The sequence below is a fragment of the Cynara cardunculus genome (genome assembly GCF_001531365.2).
Source record: "Cynara cardunculus var. scolymus isolate 2C chromosome LG 7, CcrdV1, whole genome shotgun sequence".
NCBI lineage: Eukaryota > Viridiplantae > Streptophyta > Magnoliopsida > Asterales > Asteraceae > Cynara > Cynara cardunculus.
In genome coordinates this window covers 12,327,723-12,340,652 of record NC_037534.1, presented here as the reverse complement: position 1 = coordinate 12,340,652, position 12,930 = coordinate 12,327,723, and the positions used below count along the sequence as shown (strand labels likewise).

Below are 12,930 nucleotides of genomic sequence, written 5' to 3'. Positions count from 1 at the left end.
CATCTCACACGGCTCCTAAGTGATAAAAGAAAGAAGAACTCCTCTTCTTTCTTTTTTGATTACCTTCCTCGCGTATGTATAAGACCGAATTCATTCGATTTCTAAAAAAGATTACTAATCCTTAACTTTTCAAGGAATCCTTCATCAGCGGTTGTGAATTACTGATTTTTTCAATTAATACCGATATTTTAGCAACAAATCTAATAAATCTAAGTGTAGTGCTTGGGGTCTTGATCTTTTTTGGAAAGGGAGTATATATATAATTTAGTTTTAGATGACGTAAAAGCGAGTTTGAGCTTCAAGTCTTGGGAGACATGGTGTTTTTCAAGACGTGACGATAAATTTCTATATCATATATAATATTATATGTATAGATATATGTTTTCTACTATTACTCAATGAGTCGATGATATAAACAATTTAAATTAGGTTATAGATTAAAAACTAACATATAAGACATTACGAAAGTGTAAGAGAAATCAAATATCACTATAACAAAATTGATTTTATAGGACGCATAAAATGTAGAAGCGTCCTTAAAATTATTTCATGACTTAGGTTTATAAGACCAAACCAAAAAATGTTTTATCTAAAAGCGTTACAATAGATTTATATGACGTTTTAACAAGTTTTTAGAGGACACTTTTAGGCAACTTATGACGCTTTAAAAGTAAAATGTCGTATTAACTATTTTATATGTATGATGGGTTTATCGGACACTTCTCAAAAACGTCTTATAAAAATAGCTAATAAGACATTTATTTTAAAAACGTACTAAAAACATCCTGTAAATCTATTATAACGTTTTTAGATATGATGCTTTGTAATTTTGTCTTATAAATCTAAGTTTTTTAAAGTAATTTATTAGGATGCTTAGACAATCTAAACATTCTATAAAGCCAATTTTATTGTAATGTGTCGTGTTATAAATATATATGTATTAGACGTGTCACAGACTTAACATAATATGAACAGTGATAAACAAGTCTTAAGTCACGTCGTGTTTTCTCAAAATTTGTGGATATTTACATGATTCCTTTTTATATTCCATTTTTTAATTACATCTACAAAATATGTTAATGTATTTTTGAACTTTTACTCCATCCTACTAAAAAAATGTACAACTTTTTATTCCTATTCTAAAAATTTCATTAAATAAGGGATATTTTCATCTTATTATCGCTTTTTTTAATCTTTTTACCTGATCAAAATTGATTTCTTGATTTTGGTCCTTTTGGTTTTTTTGATTGGGTAAAAAACAAAAATCAATAAAAGAATAAAATTACTCCTCATTTAACAGAATTTTTTATTGATATTTACTGGCTGGAATCAAATCTAGTTGGTCATCTTATAATTTCAAAACTTACCGAATGAAAGGTGTTACTTTTGACAAACAGTCACTCAATCTCCTAGTTCTTTAAGGGTGCGTTCGGTATGCAGATAAGACATGATAGGACAGGACAAAACATGACAGCTGTTCAGCGTTTGGTAAGACATGACAAGACTGGACAGAACTGGTTAAAATGGCCAATTTACTCCCAGTGAGCTGTTTAGTGTTTTTTTAACTAAATAATCAATATAAACGTTAACAAATACGGTATGCAAAGTATAACTTACATCAAACCACTACTACTTGCAAAAATACATTTGCAAAAATACATGATTTCATAATCAACTAATGATATATGAAAAAAGGTAAATATAATATAAGCATCAAAAATCCATTATCAAAGCAAATCTATATGCATTCCATATTAAGAAGAAAAAACTACTACCAACAAGCCGCACAATCAATTAAAATGGATTAAATATCAAATAGTAAATAAAATATAAGCATCAAGAAAACAATTTGGCTAGTGATCACATATAGTATCATCACATTCACAAAACTTGGATTCCAGAAAACAAAAGAATTCACCTATCACATGTACAATCACTCATGTAAGATCAAAATCGAACATTTACTACTTTGATCAAGGGAAAACATACAAAATTCATCGAAAACAACAAATTGCATGCGTGAATCTTACACAATACGTTTGACGGTGATAAAATCAAGAAAACAATTTATGTAATTTATTAAATTATAATAGAATAATTATTTTTTATAACAAAATATATCATTTGAAGTTTTCGTCAAAACAATTAAAATGACACCAAATAAAAAGTTTGTGGTTTTCTATTTTTATTTTTATCTCTTTTCTACATTATTTTTTATTATTAATATATAATAAATTACATAAATTAATAAAAATAAAGAAACCGTATAAAAATAATATTTTGAGGACAGTAAAATGAAATTTAAGAAACATAAAATACGATAAATTAAATATAAAGAATGAATAAAATGTAAAAGAGAGACCTATTTGATGTTTTAGAAGATAATTAAGTTTTATTTTGAGGTTATATTGATAAAATATAAGTCTGTTCCACTATGTTCCTGTCTGTTCCACATAAAATTTATGCCAAACATGAGACAACGATCTCTATCCTGTTTTGTTCTTGTCCAGTATACCAAACGCACCCTAAGACAACATAAACCCATGACCTTCGGGAATCATACTCGATGTCTTACCTGTTAAGCTATTTCAAAAGATTACATATTTTTTAATATTTTATACCGATAAATGTCAGAAATCCGTAGATTCAAACTTTATTTTCCTCTAAAAAACCAAGAATTATATAAGAATTGACACTTTATAGAATGCAAATAATATTTTATTGATTATATATTTATTGACTAATTAAATAAAAAAACCAAACCTAATTCACACATTTAGTTTTTCATTCACACCATTTCTGTTCATATTTTGCTTGGAACCCACCTTTAGAATGGACTTCAATGGCTTTAACTCATCTCCTTCAATCTCCATTGAAGGCCATTGCTCCATTGCCTTCCTTTTTCTCTTTTTATTGCTTGTATAATCCTCTATATACTCTACATTATGGTTAATACTCACCGTCTTCCGAGCCGCTTTCGGTTTAGCCGCCACGTCTCTCCCGTTTTCACCTTTCGTTGAACCAAATGGGTGCAACGGTGGTCCATTAGGGTCCGGTTTATCTTCTAAAACTGTGATGGTCCGTGGACGTGAACCACCTAAAACAACAGTCTTGCTAGCTTGGCATCTAAACCATTGTATCACTGACTCGAAAACGTGATGACCAGAAACCAGGAGATAACAAAATGGGCATCTCGTGGTTGTGTTGAGATACCGGTAGATGAACAAGTTGTTGCACATAAGACAGCCCGGGTCCATCGTGTTGAAAGAGAAAATATAACTTTTTCGGGATTTTTTAAGATTGATTTGTGGAATAACATGTTTAAGGGGCAAAATGAGGTGGGTGTGGTTTTCATTTTACTGACCTGAAGAGATTTCCTTGAAGATGAGGTTGAAGTTATTCTTCACATGTGAATAGAAGGTTGCTTCCAGTTTGATGCCTTCCTCATGTTGAAGATGGAGAAGGAATAGGAGGTTTGCTTCAAAAATATTCTGCTTTTTGGCTTTTGCTTTGAGGATAAGTAATCTTTATCTTTACATCCTTGGCCTCTGTTTCTTTGAAGCAAAAGGAAGACATGAGAATGGTTAGAAAATGTCGAAAACGCCCTTGCCTAATATCGGCTTATTGATTCCCTAATCACCCGTATCATATTAGCATTAGAACTTGGTATCCATGTATGTGGCTTAAGTTGTTTGTACTAGAACTAAGAGGCGGTTTGGATGTTTTTCAATTAAGCCCTATATAGATTAAGATGTCCGTGTGGATTAAGCTGTTTGTACTAGAACTTGGCTTGCATGCAACTAATGAGGTGTTTGGTTGCTTTTTCACTAGGCACCTGTATGGATTAAGTTGTCTGTATGAATTAAGCTAAATTTATGTTAGTTTGTGTGGACTAAGCCTCCCAGACTTAGATTGATCTATACCAGACAGTAACTCAAGAACTCACATGAGAAGAATATAAACCAAACCAAACCAAACCAAATGAACCCGGCATATCTCACTCGAAAGCAAGGTCTGGAAAGAGCGGGATGTATGCATACCTGTTCTCCACCCCAAAGGATAGATGAGTTGTTTCTGTGAAAACCCCTGGCTTGTGCAGTTAGATGAGAAGAATAACCGAATATGAAGGATGGAATTGAATCTTTATTAATATCAGATGATAATAATACAGTAATTCAAGCTATCGATTATTACCATGATGGTTTTACCTACGATTTGGACTAGTAATCAATTCAAGGAAAAAAGGTACAAAATTTTTGACAGTTAGAATATTACATGTTTGTCGTTAAATTATCTCACCTTAAACCAGTATTACATAGGATTTAGAATCTGGCAGCAAATGATTTCGGCTTTAATCAAGTCTTACCTGGTTTTACAGGAATTCGTCCACACAGACGCCAATATGCAGCAGGCTGAAACTGAGACTTTTCGAAAACCCATATATCACGAACAAGGACCTAAACAAACAACCGGTAAATATCTTGGAGATGAGAGAAATAAAAGATAAAAGGATAGATAATAAAAGGAAATAATCTGTCTTTTCTATTTGTTTATTGACCAAGTTTCGCCTAGTTTTAGTTAAAGAAAAGCATACCATGAGAACAAATTCTGGTACTTTAACAAGCAAACATGAATTTGTAGATCACCTGTATTATCTAAATGTGCAACTACAATGCGATAAAACCCTGTTGTACAATTATTTTTAATAACTTGGTGGAGGGTTCCCCCATTCTCTATTTCTTTTAGGGTTCTGCCTTGAACTCGCCCTATATATATATGTGTGTGTGTGTGTGTGTGTGTTTATATGTATGCATGGTGAGCAACAAGCAATGATCCAGGATAAGAGCTACGTTAAGAGTTAAGACAGTAGGCAAAGAACTTGCAGCATTTGAGATTCTGGAAAAGAGGAATAAATTCACAATGGATTATTATATGTACAAAAACAACTAATATATACACACACACAAAAGAGGGGGGAAGTTCAATTGCAAACCTTTTTTCCGTTGTGAATTGGGCAACAAAGGGGAGCGTGACACATGTCCCCAGTTGTCCACATTCATCATGAATAGGACGTTGAACATTCATGATGAATGATAACACATACATGATGAATGATAGATATTCATGATGAATATCCCTTAAATGTCTCAGACACATGGCACACTCTCCTTTGTCCCCTGGTTCACAATGGAACTTACTTTTGCAACCGAACCTTCCCCTATATATGTATATACACACACAAAGTGCATCAATCCAATACCTCCTTATCCCTATTTCCAGCAACAACAGCCCCTTTTGAATTGTAGGCCTCAAATTTCTGAATCAAGCAATACAATCTAATCAATAGTTTCCAACATCTGAGAAGCAAAATATATATGCCAAAAGCACATAGACAGATCTAATTAACTGATCGAACTATATTTATCAACAATAAATGCCGGACTAAGTTGTAAGTTGTGAACTGTCAAGGCATAGCTTAGGTGATGGCTAGTTCCCAAGAAGCTACATTATTGAAGCGATGAAATGTTTTATCTGTTATACAACTAGGCTGACCTTATGTGACACTGTTACAATTAAAATGTCACGTCATTTGTTCAATTGTACTTCCATTTGAATTTGCAACATTCTATAACAAATTAAAGCAAATCTAAAATCGAAGCTTATAGAATAAATGGCAACTCTCCTATGCAAAGAATATATGTTGAATTTGCAAAATTAGTAAATATATCATATGAGGAACCTAATACTGATATTGTATAGCCTTCCCTTCATGAATCTCATGCCGATAATGATGAACCTTTTTAGTTTGCATTCGGTAGTTGTTTCCAGCTGCTACAGTAAATAAAAAGTAAAAATAGGAAAGATGGCATTATAGTACTACCTACAAAGGATTCAAGTCACTGAGAAAAAGTATGACTTATCATAGAGTATATATTTAAAAATTGACCACCAAATATTTGTTCATTACAAGAAAGAATTACTTCTACCAAAGAAGGGTCAAGCATTGGTCTAAAGACAACCACTACTCTTTTGGCTCTTCGTATATAGAGACACGATTCTTGGCATATGGCAATGAAATAAAACTTTAACACACAAGTTAGTGGCAAAGTGTGAGATCCTAGTTCAAAACTCGTTGGTGCTATCACCTCTTGTTTTCTTTTTGACGTATGTAATATTTATATACGACAAATACTTGCGCACACTCCTCACCTTTGGTGAGGTTTGAACCCTTGACCTCCGGGGAGGTTGGGCCTACCGGTAACACCAGTACTGTTGGGCCAATGACCCTTTGGTTGATATCACTTCTTGTTGTCTGCCATGCCATTTCCTTTTTCTCAATAGGGAAAGTTATGCCATGTTCAAGTGTATGTCGTAGTAGACTTGGACCCCATAAATTTAGTCAGCCGAAGGTCGGGCACCATGGTTTACCCGCAACATAAATAGTTAGTCTCCATTTGCCATGATGCAATGTCGCTCAAAAGTACCACATGTGATAATAGTAGCCCCGTAAAGGACAGGAGCACCTAAGTGTTGCCTTTCTACTGATTTTTAATATTTGGTCCATGCTCCATGGGCACCATTTACAGAGCAGTACAGTTTGTAACCCTAGCTTTGCTGGCCATAATTTCAAACCTACTAACATCAATCTTGGAATGCTTCTTCTACGTAAGCAAGTGTAAGTGAACATAACTAGATCTAAAATGTATTTCTCCATTTTGTTCTTGAACCTAAAATGAACTCCTTGAGTTATTATCTGAAGTCTAAATGTTAGGAAGCTTCCATGACTACAACGTAATCAGCTTTTGTAATTTCAGGGGTCATCTTCAAATCAAAAGGCATAACTTATGAAAAGCAAATAAGAGGATTATCTGGACTCTACTGTGTAAGAGTACATATTCACCCTACAAAAGTACTGGAGGCCAATCTTCTTTGGTTTTTAAGAGTAAATGTGAATCTCCAAAGACTCTTTGAACACCCATTAAATGATGAACAATGCAGTTGATGGCATTGGCTAAATAGGAGATTGAAAAGAGAGCCTCAGGGTACACTCACTTCTGTATTTTTGTTTAGATGTCTTAACCTCCTTCCAACGATCTCTATCAAAATCGACTTTGAAGCAATCATTCAAGGCAAAAGGGTAATAAAACTAAAACTATCTTCCCCCAAAAGTTGGTCAAGATTGGTCCCTAATAGAGGGCTAACTCGCAGAAGAAATACAAGAAGAACCATTACAAAGGAGAAGAATATTTCAACTTGAGTTTATAAATAGATACATTACAACCCACTACAGAAATCATTCAACAAGTTGCAATAAGGGAGAATCCATGGATAACCTGTTTAGAGAGAAACTCAAGTGTCAGCTGTATGAATACTTTACTCAGGTCATCACGATCAACTCCAATCTGAGGGAACAAAGAAAAAGATGAGGAAAAAAAACATGCACTTCATCGTCATATATGCATTTTCAACTTCAACTAAGAAAATGTTCCATGTGCTTAATAGGGGAGTTGGTAATACAATGCAAATCTAGTATAGCAATCACTTATACAAGCGTTTCACCTGAAGTAGAAACAATCATCAAAGTGAAGGTTGGTAAGAGCTATGTTAAGGTCTTAAGTAACAAAGAGAAGGAAATTTCATATTAGAAGAAGGCAAGTCCAACGTGGGCACTACCCGACTTATTTCAGTATTGCATATACGACCACCCAATCATAGTACGTAGTAAAACAGCACAAAGTACTCACGTTTAACATGCAAAGATACAGGTCAGGACTTATTAGACAACATATTCCTTGAAATGTGAAAATACATATGAAACAAAGGCCGGTAGAATGAAGGTTGTCAGTTGAAATGCTTTGAAACACTTATTAGTCTATTTCAATTGAATCTACAAAAGTCGTTTTGAAATGCTTAAAATATATTTGTAAAAGAGGCCGGTAGATACCTGTTTGTGCACAAGCCTTTCTATTGGTTACAAATGCAAAAAAAAAAAAAATAGTGTCTTTATGAAATGATACTTGCCATTCGAGCCCGTAGAGTTCGAATTTTAATGACTGGCTCTATCATTTCCCAGTAAACTTTATTCCATCTAGATTCTCTTTGCTTAATTTCACTCTTGAGTGCCTGTGTTATAAAAGAAAAAGACATAGAACTCGAGTTATTATAGGCAGAGAGAAAGCAGGAAAAAACATAATATAAATTCAATTGTGCATCACAGTGCCATGCTGAAACAAAAACTTACAGAGTACATGGGCTCTGTAACCATTTTTCTCAGTGATGTTTTGTCACCATTTGCCATTAAAGTGTTTATCTGAAAAAGAAATGTCAAAATAAGATGCATAATGATATAGATACAAATCACGACCTAGTAAACCAACAGAGAATCCACTGTAAATCAAACCCAGTAGGGTTCTTCCTCTTCTTTTTTTTCTTTTTTGTGGGGGGAGGGGGTGATGTACGTTGGCCTGGCCTCTAGCTCGAGTAGGGCAGTTGTTACCATGAAGACTCCCGGTTTGTGCAAAGTGTGTGAAAAGAAAGGGTAAAGTTTGCTCAAATTTTTTTACAGAAAAAGAACATAAAAACTTGAAAATACTAAAGGTGGTGCTAAAAACGGAAATGAGTAAAAAAGTATGCAACAACAATCCAAACAGACAGACAGACAAGTAAACAGGGTGAGCATAAAATCCACTTGGGATACTAGCTCAAGATCCTAAGATTCACATCTTACAAAACCATTTAACCACCTCCTCCAACTGTTATCAAATTCCACCATCTTATTTACATATCCCAAAATCATCATTCAGCTCATTTGCCGCTTGTAAGACTCTTGACTTGAATCTTGACAGACCACTTGAAATACTTTGTATAGCCATAATTCTCTTGGATAAAATCATACTCGAAATTTTATATATAGTAAATCATTGGATGAAGTAATTGGCCTAATAGCCACGATCCAGTATGCTACTGATGACTAGGTAGGATAAGAATCAAAGATCAAATTTATAGAAAATGATTAAATAACTAGATACCACAGAAGCTTAGAATCTTTCAAGAATCAATCTGCAAACAGTTGCACAAAACTGGAAGAAAGTTTGGAGAAAACTCTTGATTAGCGGAATATGTTTTAAACAATTCAATAACTAATAATCATCAGGACTACTTGAACTTATATAGATGATGGGAAGTGTTAACTAGAAATAGGGAACAAGAAAACTAACCAAAGTTATAAAACAATTTATGAGCTAATAAAATATAAAAACTGAACTACCCTAGATCTGAAATATTCCAGCCCAGTTGGACACTAAATTGAACTTGAGCAATATCTTTATAAAATTTCATTTTTCCCAAAACATGCAAATCTAATCATTCTCCCCTCCATTAGAGTAAATCTGACATAGAAAGTGTTGGAAAATCAGAAATCATGACCATTAAGCCATTCCCTCAAGCATGTTTAATGATTTATGATAAGCCTTCAAAGGAAGTCAGATACACCTATATAGCCTGAAAAGCTACAACATGTTTGAGGGATATCATCAGTGATATAAAATTTTGAAAGAGAAACATTGATATCAGATGTTTAAGGGTCTTTTAGATGGTACAGTTCCATTTTACCTATCACTGCCATCTTCTTTAGATGATGAGAACTCCAAAGTCATTAAGAAACCTTGATCAAGTAACTCGGCTACACAGATATATTCAGGCCTGTACTAATTAGTGATGTTGATTTTAAGAATCAATGCATTAACTCCAAGGGTGTGAAGGATGCGAATTAGTCACTCGTATTGGTGCATATGTGATGGCTCAAATGAATAGACTTGGGCTCAATAAATACATTAACCATGACATAGTCACCGTGTATAAATTCATAACCTCCACATGTACATCAGTAAGCGCATAATCATTGTTACCTAAAGAAAATTATTAATGAAAGTTTACATGACAATGTAGGTTTAGAGAAAAATGTGAATTTCTTCTTTGAGAATAATTGGTAGAGTACAGCTTAACTTATAGGATTTACAATAACCAAAGAGTAAGGAGCATGCGAGGCACTTTATGAATGTATCCTGTTGAAGGCCCAATCTCATGCCTCATGCAGCTTGACTTCTTGTCCTTTCATGACTAAAGTTTTCACTCACAATCAGGTCTTACAGGTGGAACCACAGTGATGTCGCATGACTCTGGCTACACCCTTGTTGTCTAGACTCGTATGGCATGTCTTCAGGTTTATATGCATGCATGTCAAAATGGTTGTCAAGAATCTTCTAAGACACAAAGGTGAAAGTTAGCTTACTAGCTCCCTCACTAGGTAATATTTAGGTCACCCTTAGGAAAACCTAAAGGACTGTCCATATCATTAGAGTCTATTGTTTTTTTGGAAATGGGTGATCCCAGGCTTCACCCAGACTAATCCCATGGCAATTGTGACTGTAGGCTTCGCCCCCAGCCCTGAGGTGAATCTCCAAGTGACCACAAGCGTATATGTAGATGGCAGGATTCGAACCCGGGTTGATTTTATTATCCCCTTGTCCTTATCCACCATGCATGCTACTACTCTTGTGATTATTAGAGTTTGTTGTTGTAGAAATAGTTGTCAAGGCACCACCTAGGCATCAAATGGGTACCAAGGTGGGTTTGTAATGACCAGGCAAGTTGTTCAATATCCTCAAAATCATCAACTCGGACACTGATACGAATTGGGATTTAATTAAAAATGATGCAACTAAGCCTAGAATATTGCATGTGTATTCTAGAAGGGGTAAAACGGGAAATGAGAAACGTGGCTGAGGTTTGTTAGAGGAGAAAGAAGAATAAATAGTGGAGGGTGATCTTGTAGTGGGTATTTTGTTTTCTTTCATAATTGTTTAGGCTCCAATCTGTTGATTGTGAGAGAGGGTCTTACCTGAGTTTTATTCCTTTGTAATCTATCCGATTCAAGTTCAATGAATTCATCATCTTCTTCCTCCCATTTTTGTATTCTTGTTTTGCATAGAATTGTTATCGTTACCCATCATTGGTCCGACCTGCCCTTGACTGCCATTTCCTTTTGTTTTCCGTTTGATTATCGATGGAAACTCATTCTGTTCAACATCGACTGGAGCAACATGAGGAGCTCATTCATCAAATTCAAGCGGATGTTATCGATATCAAAACCACTCTGCAGACATTGGAGGTGGATAGGGCTGAATCCAGCGAATTTCGTAAGATCATGTTGGGATGGATGAAACAACAAGGAAAACACCTGTTTCCGGATTCAGGGAGTGGTTCAAGATTAGGCGATCAATTTTCGGGTCCTTTCTTCGATGTTCACAACAGCGGCGGAGGACCTGGTGGTGGTGGTGGCTATAATCTTCACATAGTTGCTGATGGTTTACCTTGGGTAGTGAAGAAAGTCAAATTACCGGAGTTTTCTGGTTTTGATCCTCAGGGATGGATTCAGAAAGCTAATCTGTATTTTGACATCAACAGTACCCCAGCCCATCTCAGACTACGTTTGGCACAATTAAGTATGATGGGGGTGGCTCAACATTGGTTCACCATCGTCATGCAGGTTCATGAGGCACTTACTTGGGAGCAATTTCAGACTGAGTTGCTGCAACGATTTAGTGGCTTGGAGATCCAAAATCCTTACGAACAGCTTGCTAAGCAATCCTCCTCCATCCATGATTATATCGACGATTTTGAATACCTTCTATCGTTGGTTCCTCGATTACCGGAAGCGCAGGCGTTGGGATATTTTGTGGCAGGGTWMSRRATGAGGTCAAAAAATGGGTTCGATTACACCGTCCTCAGTCACGTTTAGATGCGATGTACTTAGCAAAGGACGTCGAAGATATGCTACGTCCGTCATCAGGTAACCTGTCTCACTTCCGTTTTCTTTATCATCAGGGTTCTGGTTTTAGTCCAGTGGGTCAAGGGGATGTTCGCCCTTCTACATTGGGCCGCCCAGATGGGAGAGACCCATTTAATCCTAAGTCCATGGACCGTTCATTGAATGCTAAGTCCTCTCACAATTCTCGTCCGTATGGGTATCCGACTTCCGACAATTCTTCCGGTAATCAAAAGGATCGGGGGTATCGTTCTCTTACTCGAACGGAATGGGAAGAACGCCGCAAAAAAGGGTTATGTTTTCGATGTGGACAACAATTTGGACCGGCTCATAAGTGTCCCGAAGGAAAGCTACGAGTATTATTGTTGGGCGATGATGAAGATGATTTGGCTACGGGGGACCTCTGTTATGTAGAGACTCCCGACGAACAAACCATTACAGGAGACGAGCAGATTCCGTCAGGAATGTGTGCTGCCTTGGAGTATTTTGGGTTTTCCACTGAGGTGATATCAGGGGACAAGATGATGAAGTTTGAAGGGGCAATTCGAGATATTCCGGTTACCATCCTAGTCGACAGTGGCGCGACTCACAATTTCATTTCTCAACATTTGGTAACATCCTTAGCTCTACCTTTTAATTGTTGTTCGGGAATTAGTATCAAATTGGGGGATGGCCATAAAATACTTGTTGATAAACAATGTCTTAATCTCCAAGTATTGGTGGGAAATCATGAATTCACGGTGGATGTGTTGATTTTTGATGTTGGAGAACTGGATTTGGTGTTGGGTATGGCTTGGCTTAGAACATTAGGAGAAGTGGTCCACAATTGGGAGAAGGCTTGGATGAAATTCAATTTTCATGGGGTTCCAGTTTTTCTTCAAGGAATGCGTGTAACTCAGGGGTCCTTTGATTCTCTGCAACAATGGTTGGTTAATTCCGAAGGATCAATAGCTGCCACTTCTTCCCTACCGGAAAATGACGTGGGTTTTGGAAATGATTCAACCACAATGCAAGGAAAAGCCTTACAATTGCTATTAAGTCAGTTTGCGAAGGCTTTTCAGACACCCTCTGGCCTTCCTCCAGCAAAAACTCATGATCATGTT

General features: G+C 35.8%; 1 protein-coding gene across 1 annotated transcript in view; it reads right to left on the bottom strand.

Moving 5' to 3' along the window:
• Positions 1-4,097: 4,097 nt before the first annotated feature.
• The window catches only part of LOC112515424, a 23,105-nt gene continuing 14,272 nt past the window's right edge, over positions 4,098-12,930 (bottom strand). Inside the window, exons 8-12 of the mRNA XM_025122239.1 lie at positions 8,243-8,311; positions 8,023-8,124; positions 7,335-7,403; positions 5,261-5,317; positions 4,098-4,457 (exon numbers count right to left, since the gene is read on the bottom strand). Coding sequence (XP_024978007.1) covers positions 4,356-4,457; positions 5,261-5,317; positions 7,335-7,403; positions 8,023-8,124; positions 8,243-8,311 — 399 coding nt within the window. The 3' untranslated portion in view covers positions 4,098-4,355. The remainder of the gene's footprint in view (positions 4,458-5,260; positions 5,318-7,334; positions 7,404-8,022; positions 8,125-8,242; positions 8,312-12,930) is intronic.